Source organism: Astatotilapia calliptera, chromosome 15 (genome assembly GCF_900246225.1).
Source record: "Astatotilapia calliptera chromosome 15, fAstCal1.2, whole genome shotgun sequence".
Lineage (NCBI taxonomy): Eukaryota > Metazoa > Chordata > Actinopteri > Cichliformes > Cichlidae > Astatotilapia > Astatotilapia calliptera.
In genome coordinates, this window is record NC_039316.1 from 3,670,158 (window position 1) to 3,692,825 (window position 22,668).

At 40.9% G+C, this 22,668-nt stretch overlaps 1 protein-coding gene across 6 annotated transcripts in view; it reads right to left on the reverse strand.

Annotated features, from left to right (window-relative positions):
• Positions 1 to 22,668, reverse strand: part of LOC113037404 (MAM domain-containing glycosylphosphatidylinositol anchor protein 2) — a 207,459-nt gene that overhangs the window by 51,083 nt on the left and 133,708 nt on the right. For 4 of the 6 annotated variants that reach the window (XM_026194427.1, XM_026194428.1, XM_026194429.1 and 1 more), the window contains 3 exons: positions 17,822 to 17,913; positions 17,479 to 17,716; positions 5,170 to 5,490 (listed from right to left, as the gene is read on the reverse strand). In XM_026194427.1, the coding sequence (XP_026050212.1) occupies positions 5,170 to 5,490; positions 17,479 to 17,716; positions 17,822 to 17,913 (651 nt within the window). The remainder of the gene's footprint in view (positions 1 to 5,169; positions 5,491 to 17,478; positions 17,717 to 17,821; positions 17,914 to 22,668) is intronic. The other 2 variants (XM_026194431.1, XM_026194430.1) reach the window with 1 other exon arrangement.

The following is a 22,668-nucleotide window of genomic DNA, read 5'->3' on the forward strand; positions in this document are numbered from 1 at the left end:
CCAACCAGTTGGGTAATTTCCCCCTTGCGACTTGTCGTTATCAGGTGGTTGCTGATTGACTTCTGGGCCTGTGTGACTGGGACCGTAGCCACGGGGAGAAGATAATGACTAGTAAACATGCTATTCTAGTGAAAGCTAACATGTTTGAAGATCAAGGGCATACTGGAATTATGCCATGATGATATAGTTATATGATATAGTTTTTTTTTTTGTTTGTTTTTTTTTTAACCAGTGCAGGGGAAAAAATGGGTAAAAAACAAATGCCTTATACATTGGATTAGTTTTAGGTCATTAGATTAAGTCTTTGCTTTCATATAACACATCATATTTGATCTCCATAGGCAGTGATTTAAATAACAGTATCTGAGAGATTAGAAAGGCAATGTGTTGAAAAGATTTCAACACTGAAAATGTGGAAAAAAAAGTTGCTGAATCTGTTCAAACACCATTTTTTGTAAGGAGCCAGTTTCCAGAAAGGTTAAAATGTATTGTTATCCTTCATTGATATAGATGTTTGCGATGTTAAAAGCAGAATATTTACTTACAGTAGTGGAGTAGATACCTCCCTACATTTATTGTTTGAACTTACATGTGACATACCAGCGTTCAATTCAGAAAAATGTGACATTTTATACAACTTCAGCAGCTGTACGTGGGCGTATAAAAGCAAAACAAAAGCCTTGGGCTCAGATGCAACGAAAAGCGTTCTTGTGGGAGAATAACCTTTGTAGCATAGCATGCTTCAATATGAAGTCTTGATGGAGCAAAAAAGCATTCATTAGGAAGTCAAACAGATATATATGGAATATAAAATGATAACCCTGATTTATAATGAGCCTCTGTGTTGAATAATGTAGGGGACGCTTCTCTGCATCAGTACGCCTTACTTCCCTCATGCTACAGCCGCTGCAATCAAAAAATGAACTTGCGCACCATCTGCATTAGCATATTGTTATTAAAACATAGGGATAATTTATGAACCTAAATATACAATTAATGATAATCAATGTAGATTTTTTAGCGTGACGAGTGGCCTGGTGATCCACTAATAGGTTTAGCTCACTCAGTAACCAAGTTATAAATTATTCTGTCAAAGCCGTGCACAGGCTTCTGTTTACAACCTACATATTCACTGACCTTTTCTGGTGCGGATTCGATGCGCCTGATCAATTCAATATTGTTCCACAAAAAGGGTTATTAAAATTTCATCCCCAAATGCGTGGTGTGAGCACTGCTGTAATGTAAAAGATTAATCTGCTGGTGTTAAGTTGGCGTTAGGCTAATGTGAGTCGCTCTAAAATGATTCACATTAGAGTGGGCCTCAGGGGCCGGCATTGCAGCCCTTCTTGATGCAGAAAGGAAAATTAATTAAAAACAATAATCGTGTAATTCTGCTCATTACTTTTGCCCAGGCTGTAACTTCTTTATCCCACTGTGTCTTTTTGATGTGTGTCAGATAGTCAGGTGCTTGCTCAAGGGGACTACTGCACGGTTGCATCAGGCAGGTGTCATGGGCAACGCAAGGAGCAACAGAAGGGAAGCCTGTATAAAAGATTCCTGTGCATCTGGGCCGAAGTAGAACTTGATAACTCACTCTGACAGACAGTGGTATCTAGGACAGAAGACCACTCTATACCTCTTCGTTTTCCATTTCTTTTTGCTTCTTCACTTCCTCTCTCTCAAGTCCCTGGACCATGCCAAGTCAGTTTGACTAAGAACATTAGGGTGTCACAGCTTGGGATTTGGCGTTTGCAATTCTATTAGAGCGTCGACTCTAAAGGCAAACGTCTTCCATTCCCTCTACCTCTCCTCCTGGCGTCGCCTCTGCCAGCCAACAGATGCAGGTTTTTACATATCAAAGCTGTTGACTTGCCAGAGTCATTTCTTCACGCCTCTAATGCTCTTTGCTTCAGAGGACTGTACCTCGGTCCCTTGATCAAGTTACTAAACGCGGCTTTGCACATGGCTCACCACCAAAGGCGGGTGGCTCACGCTGGGACCTGGAAATGCAGGCGAGAAAAGCATCTCAGAGGGATTGGCTTGTGCTTACACACCATGAGACAGGCCAAGTGAAAGAAGGGAGGGGGCATACCGACAGGCGTATGGAGGAAACAACAAAAGCCGGGCCAGACCGTGTTAATAAAGTAAATTCTTAAGTGGAGAAAGACGATCAAAGGTCCATGTATTTGGCAAATGCAATCCACAGCGTGCACTGAGGTGTACACAGGGTGGACGCGTTTCCCCAATATGCTCAAAGTGTGTCAAAGCAATCCAACAGTTCAAATGCAGATTGTTTGTGCTTTTGAAACTTAGGCTTTGATGCCAACTATTAATAAGTAAAAAGACTGACAAACAGAACTAGCTCTGAAGCAGGAACATGGCAGATTGATTTATCAATACCGAAGCCCTAATAAGTCTCTTCATTATGTGTTCTCCTTTGAAGATGGAGAACAGATGAAAGTGTTGTATGACATCAAGAACTGTAGCATCAGAGAGGTACTTTATTAAAATAATACTAGATAATGAGAGATAATTGCATTCTCAGAATAAATTGTGTTGAAAGGAACAGATAGAATTATCTGGAGTGAATTGATGCGCTTCACTGCGAGTCTCATACTGCGTGTGTCGATGACGCAACTCCATGCCAAGGCAAATCCATGTTTGAGAAGGAGTAGATTTAAAGGCATGCGTGTCTTTAAGCTGAGGTCTCGGAGTCTCGGTTTCCCCCTCCTTGCCTCTTGAGGCATGTCTTCTCCATCTGAGTGTCCCTAACAACAGTCACTCTCTGCAAGTGACCCTTCTGCCACAGTTGCACATACAGAGGGGAGAAAGCAGCAGCAGCTTGTGATAAGAGATGACCTTTCATGGTTGGATGTCAGAGGTGAGAAATACTGCCTGAAAGCATGTGTGATACTGACCTCGACTCTGAGATGGGGTCATTCAGAGGTTATAGAACTTCCGCTTGTTATGTTAAAAATATTGGCAAAGCTTTTAATGTATTTTTTAACATCTTTATCATATTGGACTTAACTGGGGCCTACTCTAGAACCCTGGGTCTTGCCTTGAGATCATCGGTCATCCCAGACAGCTCATCAACTAGTCATACATGTGTATATGTGGTTAGTGAGTGTTCCTGGAGGTTGCTGACTGTAGCCAGGTGAAATTGGTCATAAAGCAAGTGCTGCATTCAAAAAAACTTCTATGTGATTTCTTGGGCCACACATTGCCTGTCGCATGTATATTAATTGTTTTACTTATGAGATAGCTTTATGATTGCACTGTAACAGTTTTGGCATTTTTATTATTATTACAAACAAGGATTTAGATATTTGTAATTTTTTTTCATTACAGTGGTAAAATACACCTTTGTCTTGATTTTGTTGATAAACTCTGGTCATGACAGCGGCATCTTATTTACTTTAATAACCCACAGTGTTAAAGAATGTGGCCCAGGTACAGCCAGCAGACTGTATGTTTTAGGTTATGTGTTAGATACTGCATCTTTTACAGTGACATGTATTTTGCTTAATTTCATGCATACTATTTAAAAGTATTATTGGCAAAAAGACTAACCCAATTTAAACAGATCAAATTTAAATGTGTCAGAGCTTTTAAGTAGTTACTGATTTGCGGATGAAGTTGTAACATTTGAATATGAAGCAAAAGCAGAAAGAATTAATTCTGTCATGTTGACCAGAAAGCTTCAGCTTATTTGCCATAAGCTGATTTCTGGTGAGAGGGAAAAGCTGCATTATCCATTTTTGAACTATTAATAAATGAATAACAAATAAATAAAATACCTGGCTTTGCTTGTTGAATTTTGGATTCAACTATTTATTTGGTTCCAAAACACTGCCCTTGCGTGAGACAGCAGATCCAGTGAATGCTGCTAATTAATAAAAAGCATCTCAGAGTTTAAATCCGTTGTTTACTTTTCGGTGTCAGACTTGGGTTTGTGGGAAAGCCACTAACCTTTGATACGAGCTGTCATTGCTGCATAATCTTTATCAATTCAGCCCCAAATTTAAGACAGTCTTCTTCAAAGCGCATCAAAACTTCATTAACTCTCTTAATACAGACAAGGCTGTAACAGCTAAGCTGAAATGTGAACGCTACAGAAAAAGTACAATAAAACTCTTAAATAACTGAGGGTAAAGTGTGGCGCTAAGAAAACAGCAGCTGAACTTCCTCTTCAAGCAAAATATCAGTAGTTGCTTGGGTAAACTTCTGTAGTTTTCTCTTTGGCAGGTCCAGTGTTGACAATACTTGATATATGCACCAAATTCAGTGTAATATATTTCACAATGTGCTTTAAAACAGCTGTGTTGCTGCTTAGGTTCCTTTTAGGTAAAGGAGTGAATGCATTATTTGAAACAGAAGAATGTATGGATTAACTAAGTGGGCCATGGAGAAAACAATGGAAGCCATGAGAGTTTATCCATTTCCTATGATAACTTGCCAGCGACTGGTAAGCACCCAGCATGGATGGCTTTCATTTCCTTCTTATCCATCTTCCCCTCTTTCTTTGGTGGAGAAAAACCTCCCCGAATCTTCAGTGAGTGACACTTCTTTCAATTCCTGGTGCTCATCCAAAATATTCGATTTGGATGTCCATAAATGAAGACGAAATGAATACCAGTGGGAACAAATTAGCCGGTCACTAATTAGCTCTTAAGCTAATGCTGAATGTCATGTGTTAAAGGAGGGTAAAGGAGTGTCAATGAATGGTGGTGGCACACAGTCTTCAGGTCATCACACAAACACACATCCAGGCCCTTTCAAATGGGGGCATCAGCATCAAGAGCTTTGTGTCTCAGTAAATATTAGTTCTGCTCAGCTCGCACTCAGCAGATAAAGTCCTCAGTGTGGGAGGCGGAGTCAGAGCAGTTTCCTCTTAGACCTGACGGAGGGTACCAAGGGACTGGACTAATTTTACAGCCTTCAGAAAGAAATTGGATGGGTGCAAATGAAAAGAAATGGGTGAATGTTCAATTCTGGTCACACTGGACTAGAATAATTACACGGTATACAAAAGAAAATACATCACAGTAACAAATGGTGCACCACATGTACAAACACATTATTTCACTGCTACAAGTTATACCACAAAAATGCATTTCCCCACAAATTTAGACACATATAGAAAATACCCACAGTCTGTCAACTCACATTGTACAATCAGCTCCACTATGGCCTCCCGGGGCTTCACGTTGAACCCATTATACTGGCTGGTCTGGCAGCGGTACGAGCCCGTCATCTCCCTGGACACATTAACAATACGCAGCACGCCGTCGTAGCTCTCCATCTGCATGCTGCCGTCTGGCATGGGCGCTTCCTTATCCGCTCGCGACCACAGGATGATCGGCTTGGGCTTCCCTGAAACAAGGCACTCCAGCTCCACTGTGTCACCCTCGCGGGCCACCAGGGGAGACTTGCCCCGTGGGACTGTCAGGTTGGGGGGAACTAAGAAAGAGAAAAACAAAGGAGGGACTGATATGGGGCTCTAGAAAGTCAGCAGGCGGGGTAAGAGGAAATAGTCAACTTGGGGAAAGTTGTGGCGAAAAAGGTATGGAGGGGGAAGCGAATGAGCATCCAAAGTTGCGATGGCAATGAAGCGGCATCTCAGCAACATACACAGCTTTTATGGAAGCACCATGCGGATATTAGCAACAGTAATGTCTAACGGCTGGGACTAGACAGTCTGAACATGTACTCTACGCAAAACCACCACGAAGGACAGCAGTGAGAAGGTTTAATGCTATCAAGCAATGGCAAACGATGAACAATGCAATGAGCGGACAAGCAAATTCTAAATAGTTAATGACAGCCTTTATTAGCTAAACAAGTCCAGGTACTAAAAAGACTAAGGAATGTAGACCATGCAGTAAACTACAGAGTAAGAGTTCTGTTTGCACATCCACTCTGAATGCATGAAGATCAGGCAGATTAGGCCTCACAAGGGATTAGTCCAGTGAAATCTAAGACATAGTTCACAATCAGCGCAGCAACCGATGTTCAACTGGATTGAATAAAACAGTTACAAAATAAACATGCAGAGGAGAAAAGTAAGACATGATATTTATATATATATATGTATATAAAACAAAAGCAAACCAGCAGTTCAACAGTTTGTAAAGCACTCCTGTTGCCTTTGATGCCAGGAGTTAGATTGATTCCAAGCTTGTGTTTATACATGATTGTGGGTCATTGTAAATCACAAAACCGAGAGAAGAGATTTCCTTGTAACTACAAAGTCTTGATCTTCATATGAGCTATCCTTACACTTCTAATACACTCTCAGCAGTAGCAACACTGGCATTACAATCAACAGCCAAACAGCATTGTTACTTTCACTGTCACATTTTCATCATCTCCTCACTTTCCCATCACAAAACTATTTTTCTGAGACGTTTTCCACAGCTAAAATCACTTTAACATTCATAGTTGCATCATCGCAATCAATCGTCACAGCTTTTTACTTCCCTACCCTCCTCCTATCCTAGTCGTGCAACCACTCAGTCTCAATCTAGCACCCCATAATTTAGAGCATTTACAAGAGAACCCTCCCAAAGGTGATGCAGCACTGAGCCTGGCCATGTAACAAAAATATGACCCAATAAATAGATACCTGCCTTTTTTACAACAGGTATTTTAGAGTCTGGGTGAGTGCAAACAATTAATAATAAAAAAGAGGAAGAAGAAGATTTGCAGATATCCTTGAGTGTGTTTATGTGTGCATCTGTCTTTTCTAAGTGTGGAAGGCAGGAAATCTAGCAGGTTGGATCAAATAGTCTGGTTCCTCACCAAGCATGCTGGCCAAGTAAATTTGTTTAATTAGTAAACCTGGCAAATTGCGCCGGCTCCTAGAGTGCTGTGTATGTGTATAAGTGTGTTCATATGCGAGTCCAAATCATCAACAGACTCCAGCTCTGTTTTGTAGCACTGTTCCCAAAAATAGTTTACAGCCAGCAATTTGAGGAGTGAAAATCTTCTCAGCAATGATGAAACCGTGTCGTGCTTCCCTGATGATTTTCGAATCACTGTCATTCTGCCCAAACAATGCTGCAGCTGGAATGGAGTCAAGCCACATTGGAGTTTCACAGTGATGAAATCACCAGCAATCTCACGAAAACGAAACAGAGTCCAGCTATATTTCTTTGAACCCCATTTTTTGTGTGGGTAAGAGGTGAGAATCCTGCAGACGTTTCACTGCTCCAGCTCCAGGTCAGATTCCTTTTGTCCTCCCCCCAGAGTCTTGGATAAATTATCACACTGTCAGAAACAAGGCAATCTCACGATCCTCAAGTATTAGGTTGTGCCTTTTAAAGACTCTGTGGCACTCTAAAATTAGCTCATTGTTGATAGCTTGGCAATTATGACCAAGAATTGAATAAATGCTGTAAACAGGGCATGCTGTCAGACAATCTTATTCGTGGATTTTTTTTCTTTTAAGAATGAGAACAAAGCTGCAATTATTAATTGATTTAAAAACTGGAACTAAACAATATTTAGTCTAATCTAGTCTAGTCAATGTTTGGAGTAATGTGATAAACATGCTAGCAAATGCGTGCCCACTTCCATGAGGCACGGAGAAATAAATGGGCTACAGAATCAAAACAATGAGCTGAAAAATACTAAAAAATACTAACATTCTGTAGAGTTGGATGATAATTCTCTATGATAACATCACAGTACTTTCATTTTCTGTCATTCCAATAACATCTATTACTACAGTATCTGGATAACAGGTTTTGATTACTGTAATACAAGAAATGAAAAGCTATTACCTAACTCCGCACATAAACCAGATCATGAGCCAGTGAATACCAAAAAAAAACATGATGGTGTGATTTGCATGAAATAATGAAGTCTGGTCATTCATAGATAAAATACTGGCATTGTGTTTGGCACTACAGAAAAAAAAAAGGCCCTCCACAGAGCCAGTGGTGGCGGACCCTCATTTCATCCTTGCACATTTGCTGATTTTTTTTATTCACACAATGTCTCAATTTTAACAGCAAAGGTTTAAATCCACTTTGCTATTCAGAGCATTTCCTTGGGTTAAAACAATGAAGTAGTGAGTTTGAAAGGAAAGGAGAGGAGCAGCAAGCATCCATTAGAGTGTGGAGGAGAGGTTTATTCACCGAGTTGCCATCATTACACCTGGCCTCTCCACTGCCTAGATTAGGCAGGCAATTACAGTTTGTCTACCTGTTGGGTTTGGCAGCACAAATACTGGCTATCAGCTGCCATTGTCTCTCCTCACACCACAATGAAAAAAAAAAACAGACAGGCATACACGCACTCAGAAACTCGCACATCCTTCTCTCTTGCTTACTCTGTACATTACTCTTCCTCTTGCTCTCTTTTTTCCAAGTGAACACCCTGCCTCAGTGTTTGAGTCTGACCACTGCGATGCTCAGTGTGGAAGGGAGCCTGCTACTGGTTTTCACTGTGCTCTCATTGTGCCAGAGCCATCCAAATGCCAGTGATGCCTGCAAGGCATGCCCGCTGTGTGCGTACGTCTTTGCAGCGCGCGTGCGTCCGCGCGGTTAATGTCTCTGCACGTGCACATGTGCACGTATCGCTCACTGCTTCTCTCCTTACCCACGGATGACACCATGCTGTGATCCTGCCTCAGTTCCTCAATGAGATGCGATGCTTCTTCTCTTTGCTACTGAGCAAAAACACTGTGCGTATGTATCTGTAGGTTTATGGGTTAAATCAAGATAGGACCTTCTAGTCTGGCCTCAGCACTGCGCTGAAACGATCCTTCAAATGTAGCTTTTAATTATGATCCATCAGCACTGCAGCAGATGCAGAACAACATGAGCTAACTGCAAAAAGGTAGAAATAACTGGCACTTTGAATTTTCTTACAGCGACAGGATCCAGAGTGATGTTTTAGAGAATAAACATTCCCACTGCCCCCTTTTTTCGGGTAAGTGCTATGACATCACTCCTCATCACCATGGCAACATAGTGCTCTCGACTAAACCAGGTCCTGCAGTGTGTGTGTGTGTGTGTGTGTGTGTGTGTGTGTGTATGCATGCATGCATGAGACTGTGTGCTCAGACAGCTTGAGGCCAATGAGTTGGTCACAATGTGACAGGACTCTGTTCCTCAGAGTCCTGATGCTCTGGGGACAGAGTGAAGAGTCCCATAGGTGCACTGTGGACATGTTTTTGAATCTGTGTGTTTCTGTGTGTCTGTTTTGGGGGAGGCTGTATCTACACCCTGAGTCGCTGAAGTGCAATAAATATACACAGATGTGTTAAATTTGGAAGAGTGCACCCACAGACTGCTGTGACACAGCAGTGACAAGACTGACATAACAATGTGTGCGCGTTTGTGTGTGTGTGTTTTGAGCTCTGTGTCATTCCCCTGAGATTTCATAACCTACAATCAATCTCAAAAACTCTTCACATGGATCAGACTGTAGCACAGCAGATTTTATACCAGTGCCTTCTTTTTTTTTGTTTAACCAACAAAACAGAATAAAAGAAATGTCCAGTCTAAAAACAAATGCATGCAACCACTTTTCTACTGCTAAGCAGGGAACAACTCCCATGGATGGCCCACAGTTTATGTAAATTGCTCAAGGGGCCTTCACAGTAGTTAATGAGGGAGGGAGAGTGTTTCTTATTCATGTTTCTCAGATTTTCCCAGCTGCACGGGGAGGTGATTTCCCAGATGGTCACCTCCATAAAGCATGACTGCAGGTATTGCGGTGGAGGCTATAGGCAGGTACACTGAGCACAAATGCAGCAAGTTATCTCATCTTATTCAAATATGTTGTACTCTGAAAACAATCTGAGCTATGGATACACCCCTGCTATCCAACGTCTCCAAACATCCACATAAGCGTGTTTATTAACAAACTGAAGTTTTTATTTGCGCTGACACTTTGGGCACCGGTAATCTACCACAGGAACATCACAGGTGCTGTGCTGACATATTGCGCCCAGCGCCATTGTAGAAGTGGCATCTATTGTTGTCATATGGTGGATTTCTCAGGACAGTGTCCCAGCTGTGGGACAGCTGGTAAGCCCCTTCATCGCAGTTCATCGCTCACTGTTAGTCTATTGGGTCGTTCATCCAGTTTTGGGGATTGGTTCCTGTGTGCAGTTTATAATTTCATTTTCAAACCTTGAATTAATGAATTTTCGATTTTAGATGTGAATGCTCTACAAGACCAAAGACAAACTTGTTATTCAGGCCATTTGCTCAGTTGGAAAGATTTCTATCTGTCACGTGACATTGCCTCAGCATACTGAAGGTGATGGAGCTGGGATCTGCATTAAAATGATATATGCAATTTAGATCTTTAATGAAAAAATACAACCAAATAACTAACTGCTCTCTAAGGATTTAGGGATGTAAATAAATGGTCAACTCAGCAGAAAATGAATGTACTGTTCAATTTCGTTCCACCTCATGTTAACATGTGATGCGAATGACAAATAAAGCTCCTTGAATCCTTGAAAGCTCTGCTGTAGGTGGTCATATGAACCCTCCCTTTGAAGCTACTACCCCTCACAGTGTTTATAACATAATTATAAAGTGACTTTTCACGCTGAATTGTTCAAATAATTTTTAAAAATAATTTAAATATATGTTAATAGCCTGTTTTGTTGCTCTCCTCTGACCTGTGTTTCACAGTGTGTACCTCTTTTGCTGTGCTTTGCTCCAAACAGACACATGTGGAGTCAAGCAAAGCAGAGACCTGTGAAATGAAGGCACTATCAGTTAAGTTTATGACAACTCATCACTATCTGTATGCTTTATTTTGTAGTATGCTGCATTACAATCTGATGGCCAGAGCACAGTATCATCTGTTCTTTTAAGCAAAGCCAACCTGATTTGGTGGAAGGAAAAAAAAGAAAGCGACTGGGTGGCTTACTGTGGCCTATCAGTGCTGGGGATGGTTATTTATTTATTTTTACTCTTGTGTAAACAACCTTTCTGGTTATAAGTGATACGAAGGTTGAATTATGTGTGCCATAAAGCTTTTCAAACCAAAGTGCAAGTGCTAGCTCGTATGGCTCACTAGATTACCAGTAGTAGCTAAGCATTTCTTCCAAGGCAATCACACGCATAATTCATTTCATGCATTAAGCTTATGGAGTTAGAAAGTCCTGTTATTGACAAGAACATTCACTGTGTAGTATTTCTCAACTGCCAATGAGCTGTTACAGGATGAAGTGAGAGGTCAAACCAATGTTAGCAGCTCTCTCAGGTTCTTTGTTAAATAGGGAGCTTAATGCTCCAGCAACTACACTTAAACCTGCTACCAAAAGCCTAGCACAAGACTAAACATTTTGCCACTTTTCTACACAGATTATTGGCCAGTAACCTTGAGTGTTTTCAACCACCTAAAAACCGTTTACAGTAGTTAAAGAGACAGCAAATTACAGCTGATAACTCTGCTCATATGGCTGATATTGTAGAAAAAGTAGTAATATTGCCATCGTTACCGAGGTGGTACACTACGTGAAAACATGTATTGGACAATACCTGTTAAGTTTTGAATTCATGGGTTTTCAGTTCCGTTGCCACAGATGTGTAAAATCACGCCATGCAGTCTGACAAATATTTGTGAAAGAGCAGTTTGAACTTTTTCACCCTGTAGTTGAGTCAGGATGCAGACCAGGTTTCTCTTTATAAGGGTCAGTGAATTTGCTGCTAAAACAAGCACATCAGAGTGGTCAACAGCCAGCAGTCATGTTGTCCCTATTAGAATCACATGTGGCACAGCCCTTTAGATGATGGCAGATCATGACAAATCAGAGTCAAAAAGACGACATTGTGCATAAAAGGAGTACACACAGAGAGCGGCGGGCCTCCCCTGCGCGTCTGATGACTCAAATTTTGTTGTAGAAAAAGGCTTGAACACTGTGTTTATTAAACCAACTCATTTCTTAATCAACTGAGCACTTGAAATTGATTTGCTTAATTAATTAACTGCAGTAATTCTTAAGATTGACAGAGACACTGGGTGGTGCCAGGATTTCAGGTGTGAGCAGGTTGCTAATTGAGGGACTCATCAAAGGCGGATTTATCACCCGCGCAAAAGGGGTGACTTTCAGTCATGATACTTCGTTTGTGATCAATCATGACGGTGATTTGTTGAATAAAAAAAAGTATCAAATGGGAGTCAAGGAAGCACAACTGTTTAAAAGATCCAAATGTAATTTAGGTTCCACTATTTTGATAATTACAATTCTGCTTTTTAGCGATTAGCTAAGTGGCTATCTGTGATCAAAATTAGCTTTAAATGTCAGAAATAAATCTGTAATTACTCGGCACGCTATTAAAATTTTATCTCTTAAATGTCCCACAGGTATTTCCGGTCTGAGTCCAAATAACATTTCAGAATGACAGTAATCACGTCATCTAACATAATCCAGCAAGACATAAACACACATTTTACACACAAGTTAATGAAAGGATTCATTTGCTTGTTCCTGTTAGAAGTTTATGGCATGTTTTACACTAATGCTCGTAACTCTTTTCAGCTGTTCACTTATCCCGTGGTTCTTAATCTTGACAGTATCCAAAGGGGAAGTCTGTGTCCTCGTTTTCAGACACTCATAAATAAGCATTAGCACCGCAATCTCCGGCAGCTCCGGCGAGGAAAGAAGCTGCTTATTTAACGAGTGTGTGAAGACGGTAAACTGCTTATTACTGCCGTTTTGCAAAAAGGGAGAAAATCGAGAAATTTGTGCTCGTCGAAGGTTGAAAGAATGGAAAAATAATAGTTTTCACTTTAATCAATGCATCCTGTGGAGTGGTCTCTGGCTAAGCGCTGGTTTCGAATCTGGAACTAGAGGCAGTGTTGGAACAGCCAGCAAGTGTGACATTGTTCAGAGAAGAGATACTTTAAAGCTCAAATGCTTTCCAATCACTTCCCCTGTACGAAACCTTGGCAAACCTGTGGTAATCTCCTCTAAACACTTTTATTAAGACTCCTAATTGCAGCTCAGGCTTTCTCCCTTCAGGAAAACAGGCAGAGGCACAGAAAAAGGGCTTATTCACCCCACAACAGGCTGCAGGCGCAAGGCGAGGCAGAGGCACAAGGCGCTTTAGTACACGGCAGCTATACAATGGCGCTCAGCTGAGACATTTCTCTGATTTGTGGCATCAATCTCGCTGAAAGAAACACGGCATCCTTTAGCAAACAGCCCAGTCACATCCAGGTAAAGCAGCAGGAATTTTAACCGGCAGAAACAAAATTCAGTATGTTATTTCCTGTGACAGGAACAGCTACTACAACGCAACTCTTTCATACTATTTCATACCCACACATTCGACCGGAAAAATGAAAGCTTAAGAAGCAATCAAATCTAAGCCTTAAGGAAAGCTTTCATTTCATATGATCACAAAAGAGCCAGTCATTTCCGTGGTTATTTCCTCAGTCAGACGGCGGTGTTCTACTTATTTATTTATTTAGTTTTTTTGCACATTAAAGGATCTGTGTTAATGCACTGGCATCGCCCAGGCACTCGGAAAGAAGAGAATGTGCTACTTAAAAGATAATGAGGAAACAATCTTGGCAGATGCGATTGATCCCACTGTTTTATAGCACAGGGATTATCAAAGGATTATCTAACAATAATTATGCACACAAGGTCGACACATTGCTTTCATGTTCACGCTGAGAGTGGCAGCCAGGTGTGTGTGATAGAAAAATAGTACAGTGAAAATGGGTAAGGCTGCGCGAGGGTGTAAATGTGGCTATCACCGTGTAGGCATATGTGTGTAAAAAGGGGACGTAAAGCTTGCTGGCAACCCGATCATCAAAACATCGCACAACCCAACAGTCACTTATCAGCACAGAACACATGCCAGGAAATTCAAAGCAAGAAAAAAGAGATATCTACAATGCCAGCAGCAACACCAACTCATGGGATTCCCCTCCACCCACCCTCTACATCCCCACCCCTCGAACGGAATCTGGAAGTTTGGGATGAGCCGAGGACAACCAGGAAACTCCCTCTTGGTGTCTGCGGGGTGTGGATATAAGGGGTGATTTCTCCCAGTGGAGTTAATTGCTGATCAACACACCTTTGCAGCTCATTCACTGACCTCACATATACAACACAGATAGCACAGATAAAGACGAGCATTCCTGTGATATCACATGCATGAATGTATAATTGCTTTTTCTCTCTAACCACTGCGTTCGGCTATTACTGCAAAACCTCCAGGGGATAAGAAAGCACAAAAGGTATTGTTAGCTTTACTAAATGTGCTTCGTAGCAATCTTTTAATAAATCGGTCTCTGTTCTGTTGTCCGTGAAACAGTAGCTTTTTTTTTCTTTTTGGATTTTGATTGATGTTAAAATCTAAAACAGTGGATAGAAAATAGAGTCAGTTTCTTTTTTGACTATTGTGCTCAAGACTGAATACTGTTATCAAAGCTTACACATAGTTTTTACTTTCTTTTGAAACAACTGACAAACAATAGAATGTCAAAGAATCAGAAGGACACAGTACATGACTGGTTTTCTTTGAGTCAGACTCAATACGACCCATACTAAACTGTATCAGCTCGGTAGACAAGGTGGACTGGTATGTTGTTATTAATAGGCTATTAGTGCCAGCCACTTGAACCTGTTCAAGTGCACATTACCACGGATGCATAATCACCCAGTCACATGGCAGCAACTCAATGCATTCAGGCATGCAGACGTGGTCAAGACGACCTGCTGAAGTTTGAACTGAGCATCAGAATGGGGAATAAAGGTCACTGAAGCGACTTTGAACATAGTATGGGTGTTGGTGATAAACGGGCTGTTTGAGTATTAAAGAAATTGCTGATCTACTAGGATTTTCTCACAAAGCCATCTCTGGGGTTTAAAGAGAATGATCCAAAAAAAAGGAACGGGAAACTGAGGCTACAATTCGCACGGGCTAACAAAATTGGACAATAGAAGATTGGAAAAATGTTCCCTTGTTTGATGAGTGTCGATTTCCGCTTTGACATTCTGATAGTAACAACAAAGCATGAAAACATGAAGCCAGCATCAACAATTCCAGCTGGTGGTGGTGTAATGGTGTGGGGGATATTTTTCTGGCACACTCTGGGCTACTTAGTACTCTCTGGGCATCATTTAAAAGCCACAGCCTAGCTGAATATGGCTGTTGACAATATTTATCCCAATGTTTTACCCATATTCTGATGGATCTTCTGATGGCTGATTCCAGGAGGATGAAGCATCACATCACAAACCTCAGATGTGATGCTGCTCCATTAATATGAACCCACATTTCTGGGGAATGCTTGCACCAACTTTTTGAATCTATGCTGTGAGGAATTACGACAGTTCTGAAGACAAAAAGGGGGCTAATCCAGCACTAGCAAGGTGAAACTGATGAAGTGGCTGGTGAGTGCATGTTAATTGGAACAGTCCTGAAAGCAGCCAGACAGATGGAAGGGTAACGGACACTTAGTGTCTGATTAGCTGGAGCAATGGAGGCAGTTTTGATTCACAAAGTTCAATTGAACACTTATTGCGATAGAGAGCTGTTGCTACTGTAATAATGTGTGCAGGAACAGAAGTCAAAGAGACATATTTATGACTATTACACAGTCTGGGAGCAAGCGTGTAGATGTAGAAACAGCCTGTAGATATAAGACATTCAAACATTCTTAAACACAACACACACACACACACACACACACACACACACACACACACACACACACACACACACACACACACACACACACACACACACACACAATCTGCAGATAAAGAGTTTCTTTGAAAATATTCATCTTTGAGAGCATCGATGCATTTTTCTTAAGCCTATCAAGTTCAGGGTCACGTGGGCACTGAAGACTCAAAGCTGCCAGGGTATTCCATAGTGACTCGACATTGATAGTTTGCTACATAACCGCTCACACCCTTATGGATTTTTCCCTTTAGCTTTAGCTGAAGTAAAGCCATTGCACCAGTCTATTTTAGGGTTAACAAAGAGATAATTCACATCTATGACCAATTAAGAGTTGAAAATCGACCTCTCATGCATGTCTTTGATTTGTGGGAAGAGGCTGAAATACCCAGAAATAACACGGGGAGAACATGCAAGCGCCACATGACTTGAAACTTGTGAACTTGATACAACAAATCCCCAAACCTCGCTGCAAATACGCATTTATTGTCAACCATTCTCTGAGACAGGAAAAATATGATGATTGCACCATGTTGTCAACACCATAAGCAATGCTCTATTCATCTCCACCGTGACAGGGCATCACATTGTGGCGGATATGTAATAACCTCACCAGACAGCAGTAAAAATATATGGGAACACATGAATTCGGGTGAAAGCACCCTTCAAAAGAAATCCTTTTTTTTTCTTGTAACTTGGCAACTATATCACACAAGTCCAACATATCCAGAATATTTAATTTCACTTCACTTACCCTAAAATCAGCAAGTAAGCTCTGTGTTCGTACAGAGATGGTAATCAACTCATTGAGACAACTTAAGATTTCCCAATCTAGCTACGCTGGGAGTGGTCACATGAAAGGTCAAGCTTACTGGCAGCAATCACACTGTGTCATATTTTAAGAAGATGATGAAACAAAAATATTAGAAAAATATTGCAGCCAAAGAAAAACTCTATATAGCAGTATTGTATTGAAGTTTATTTACTCATAACAAAAGTTGCCTCAAAAGCACTGTCTGAAAATAGCTACGCATTTGAAGCATTTTTGACCAGTAAGACTTGTTATTAAAATAAGTTAGTAAAACTCTCTGAAAACTATAGACACTCTTATTACTGAAGTCCAGGATTTGGGACACTACTTTCCTGAGAACGGACCTGATAGCAGAAAGTGAATTTGTATGAGTTCATCTCTTATCTCAAACAAACTAGCTCTGGGGAAGGTTAAGTGTCCAGGATAAGCTGGTGTTGTATGCTGGTAAGAGGTAAACCACCTATGTAACAAAAAAACCTCATAGGTAAAGCTGACGTTTCCTCTCTAAGCGCCGTAATACTGCCTGCTGATCCACTTTCATTGGACTGCCACCATTTCTATCCAACTTGAGCCCCAACAACACTTGCTCTGATTCCAAACATTTTCCATGCTGAATTAACATATTATTGCAGATATTAATAATCGCTAGATAAGTATCCATCAGCTGTCCATGCTCGTCAGATACTGAATACTCATTTTCATGCCAGTTTTGACCCACGAAATGTAACATGCTTGTGAGCATATATGGTTTAACAATGCAATGGAGGATTATGTAACGCTGTGACATTACAGCGCTTTATTTTTTGACCATCATGAAATAAATATATTAAAATGATCTACAAAACTGATGGGACTGATGAGACAGTTAAAAAATTGAAGCCAACGGAGTTTGACTAACGTAGCTGTGAGAAATCAACGTGTTTGTGTCAGATCTGTTGGGGGGAGGTGTGTAGGTGTGTCGATGCCACAAAGGGGTGTGAGGCTCACCAGTTGTGGATGAGATGTTGACATCGATGCTGATCTCCGGGATGCCTCCTCCCTTCAGAGCAGCCACACAGGTGTACGTGCCGAAATCAGTGAATTTCAGGTCTATGATGTCCAGGTTGGTGGTTCCAGGTGAGATGTCAGGATCTGTCTGGGTGATGACCATACGCTCTGAGCTCCGCAGGGCACGGCCATTCTTCAGCCAGCTAAATGTCAGCTCCTCTGGAGGTGTTGCCTCCACCTGTGACATTAAAAGGCTTTATTTTTATTACACTCACTAACATTAGCTCAGTATTATACGCATAACCATGTGTGCTTAGTCTCCCGGTGTTTTCTGTTACCGTACCTGACAGGATATCTTTACTTCCCGTCCAATCTGGATGTGGTCATCGTTGTGGTAGGGATCTGGAGTGATCCAGAATCGTCCCTTTTTCAAAGCTGCAATTGAAAAAAGAAATAATTTGATAAGAATCACATTTATATTTATATTTATACACTTCACGTGTTGATTCTGCAGCATGGTGATGGAACAAACCCTGAGATATTCACAGTGGGATTTGGCTTTGGTTGTTATATTGATGTGTTTTTTGAGATCTAATCCCAATGACAGGATTTTATAGATTTTAAAAAAAATTTTCCCTGCACTTTTACTTTGCTCAACGTCCACACTTGAGCTGTAAATCACTGTTATGCATCTCAAGTGAATGCGCTATAAAGCTAAGTGTGTGTGTGTGTGTGTGTGTGTGTGTGTGCGCGTACCTGTTCAGTCAAACACAAATTGTTCAAAAAGGCAGTGAAAGCCTGCATCAAGTCACAGCTGCCTGAAATACCTGATCTGAGCAACTAACTGAGCAAAATATGATATTTGCTCCCCAAGACGTGTCATTTCTGGAGCAGGGTTGTGAAATTGTAAAAGCATCTTCAACCCAAGGTGTAAGAGTAGACGATGACAGGACATCTGCAACTGGTTTACGTAAACAACATCTGAAATTTGATCTTTTGATGGTGCAGCAGGGTCAAACAGAGAACTTAAAAGATAAAGCAGAAACCTGTGTCTGTTTGAAAGCCCAACGCTTTGAACCGGCATTAATATTGATAGCTACACATGGAAGAATCCTACGGTACTGAAGCAGGTTCACGCACACTACAAGCAAACACACACTGTGAACTTGGAGAGATGCCTAACAAAATATCCACCATTTCTAATCCAATTTGGTTTGCAAACTCCATTTTCAAAGCATAGCTTCTCTGAAGAGAAAAAAGAAGATGATTTCATTATAATGCATGCTGTATTGGTTTCAAACCCTGCGTCTACTGTTCAATTCATCTCCTCAGCAAAAAAGCTGACGGCACCATGGAAATCTTTTCATCTAGCAATTCCCAAGTGACATTATCATATTCAGTTTGGTAAAGGGAAAACGAAAACAAAACCTGCGTGTCAGATTTAAACACAGGAAATTCAATGTGCAAAACATTGTGACGCCTGCCAAGCTGCAAACTGAAGGAGAGACGAGTGACACACGCCTCCTTGACATGATCTTCCTCCTCACGTTTGAAATCAGTGTCGGCAGGCACAGAATCCTATTTCTGATGCATGTCAGATACAAATATTACAATCATGTCAGCGCTCTCCAAACACCAATGTGCATTTGCATTCACTCTTGTATCCCATATATCCTTATTCTCCAAGGCACTGCCTATCAATCGTGAAGTATAATTCCATAGCGCTGGCATGGAAACTGTGACAATTGACATTATACGGTGTGCATCCTTATATCTGTGACCTTTATGGATACAAAGCATTATCAGGAACCTAGATTCATTTCCTGTTTAGACTCAGCTCGGCAACACATTGAACAACTCCTTTGTGCATTCCTTAAACTCAACACAAAGAATAAGGTTATTGAGAAAATATAGAGTTCACAGTTAAACCCAGTTTGTGAGTGTATGTGTAAGGGAACACATCAGACATGTCAGAGACATCCAGAGATAGAGACGCGTTTACATTCCGACAGTGTGAAAAGCCTTTTGGTGTCCCAGCAACATCCTGAACAGAGTTGGCTACCACGTCTTAAGTATTATCCTATCCACACACACAATTTGCAAACACACATTTCCACATAACCATGTGAGTGGCAGTGTTGTCATAGATGACAGTGGATAAAGATTTGGATTACATGCAAACGTCTTTTTCACATTCCCACAGCTCAGATGTATTCTTCTCCTTTCTTCACTGCAACAAAATGAGGTATTTAACAGTCGCAGGTCGGACTCTACTTCACTGTGAGGCTGGGTTTCATGAAGACGTCTGTCAGGGGGTCGACCCCCACCGTCTTCTAAACTACACTCATGTCAGTGAGTAAATATAACATTAAATATACATTTGCTCATTAAAGGTCACTACTCCAGATACATTAGCTCTAAAAGTACCTGCAATATTTATATAAGATCCCATTAATACTCTATGGAAGAAAAAAAACAACATTATTGGTCTGCTGTGTCTCCTCTATCACTGGACCTTTTTATATTAAAATGCACTATAATTCTAATGCAGATACACTCAACTGACCACATGAATCATGCGTTCACGGATGAGAAGGCCCTCTGTTGCGGTGTCTGATGCAATGTGGAGCTGTGGACCAAAAAAAACTAAACAAAAAAAAAACATTTTAGTTACTTGCATCCACTTCATATCTGTTAAATTTAGCTGATGATTCACTGGCCTGTCCATGAATGCATTTATTTTCTCCAGTGATACATTAAACAAAAAGAAAACTAAGCGGTTAAAGGTGTTCTAGATGCAGCATGAAAAACGTCAGCTTAGAAAAGCACTCACAGCACTGAGCAGAGTGTAACTGTATGAGAATGAACACATTAATGACTGTGTTAAAAACAATGCCGCAGTAATGCTGCAAGCTTTTAAGTCATAAAATAGATCTTCATGCTGGTACGAGCTGCATATCAGTGGAGTTCACTGATGTAGACAGATGAAAGCATAACACTAAGTATAAGCACAAATTATGCACCTATCCATCCGTAAAATAAAAATATAGTTTCAATTTTACATCTTGAACCATGGCTTTGAACCACAGCTAATTTTGCTATATGTTTTACAGGGAAAATTGGAAATAGGTGCAGACATGTACTGAAATGTGGAAAAATACATTGGAATATCCTACATAAGGCAAAAACAGAGTTTGTACAATTGTAACAAGGTTGAAAGTTAATATTTGCTATGACCACTTTTATTCTTTCACGATAGAGGCAGGACAATGATTTTATACAGAGTGGCCCAAGACCATCAGCTAAAACTGCTTATCTTGCTGACTCAGTCCCCTGTTGCTTGTGTTGGTAAAGCTTTATTAAAGACTTAATGAATGTTAAGTTTCTTTAAGTAAATCTCTTGCATCAACTCCCTACTTGTTGCCTTTATTGAGCCAGTTATGACACTACTTTTACTAATGTTGACGTACCCCTCCCTTATTTTTGCATAGAGAAGCAGTGCACATCAAAACAGCCAGCAGTGCATATGTGCACTCATGCATATTTCAGAAATGACTCCTTCCAAGTCTCCTCCACATTCAAAAATCCTTTCCTGCCTTTTTATCTGACCATTAATATTGAATAGCAAGTAGGCATTCCTTTAAATCAACTACATTTGTGTACGAGAGAGATAAGTGGGCATTACTTCTCCAAGGTTGTAGTAAATTTTGCTGGACAGCTGCAGTGACTAAAATGGCTCCTGCTCCTTTATGCATGGGAGAGAATCTAAAACTGGAAGTATTTTAAAAGGAACCGTGATGAGTGTGTGAGGTGAGAAGTACAGAGATGGGAGACTTTATCGGGTGACGGTGCGTTGTCACTCTTCCCTCCCCAGTCCGGATAACCAATTCATGGCAAAAGTCACATGAATGTTTTATGAGGGCTTTGCTCGGAAACAGAACTTTCCCATTTGCTCTGGTGGCAAACTGTGCCCCCGACTACTGCTACACTATTTTCACAACATCATTAATATCTTACAAGAGTGCTATTGTGTGTGTATATACAGTTGGAGTCTGTGCATAAATACATATATAAATATGTATGCACCTGTAAAAAGACAAATTGTAAAAAAAACGTGTGCATTTCAAAGCTATAGCCCTACCTCTGTAAACTTTGAGAAAACTTTTTTAAACTCAGTGCCCACTGACCAGCTTTTACTGTCAGGAGTATCATACAGTCATATCTGATCAAATCACTTTTATCTGTGAAGATTAGGTTTTACGATACAGCTACATGGTTCAGGCTGTTTTGCAGAAAGATGGTGGATCGCGTGAAGCAGGTATTTAGCTGAGAATGAATGGACAAATTAGACACATAACACACAATGTGTCTCAAACGGTGCACTTTTATACTGACCACTGCTATTTTGAGTATAAGTGAGTTCACACTGAAAGGTGTGTGAAAAGACCCAAATAGTGCGCTTACAAGAAAAAAGGTTTGACACATACTGTGGTATTATTTGGATATTTATGTGGGATAAATTGCGATATAATGAAAGAAAATGTAGTGGTATGCAGTAAGAGACCTGACAGGTTAGAAAAACTGCATACACGTTGCAAGTGATGCGGGAACTAGACACCATGGAAAGTGAAAGATATTGTGTAAGTTGGGCGAAATAACTGCCAGTGAAGGGAAGTGGGTGGAACCAAAGAAACTTTTCTCAGCTTCCAGGTGAGTGACTGAAGCGACCATCAATGAGAGTGAAGAATAGTACTGATTGAAATATATGAGGTTTACCTAGGCAACAGGAGCCTGGAACATCTGCAAGGGACCAGCAGTTACAGGCAAAGCGATGTCTGTTGAGCAACAGTGTGTAAAGAACGCAGGTAACATCAGAGTCCCAGTTCTCTGGTAAGTGCACAACTTATCATGCCCTATTTGAAACAATATCCAGCCTCAGTTTCCAGTTTATGTTGCACTTTCCGTACCGCGGAGCGAGTAGCTTGTGAGAGTGAGTGACTGCTAGAAAAACAACCACAAAGAGGTTTTTGCCAACAGGTGGAGTAATATACATTTTTCCCTATCAACTTGCCATGGGTGTGTGTGTGTGTGGGGGGGGGGGGGGGGGGGGTGTCTGGGGCTTTAGCACTTGATTTCCCTGCAAATGCCATCAACTTCCAGTAACCACTTGCCAGCCGTTTGGGGAATTAA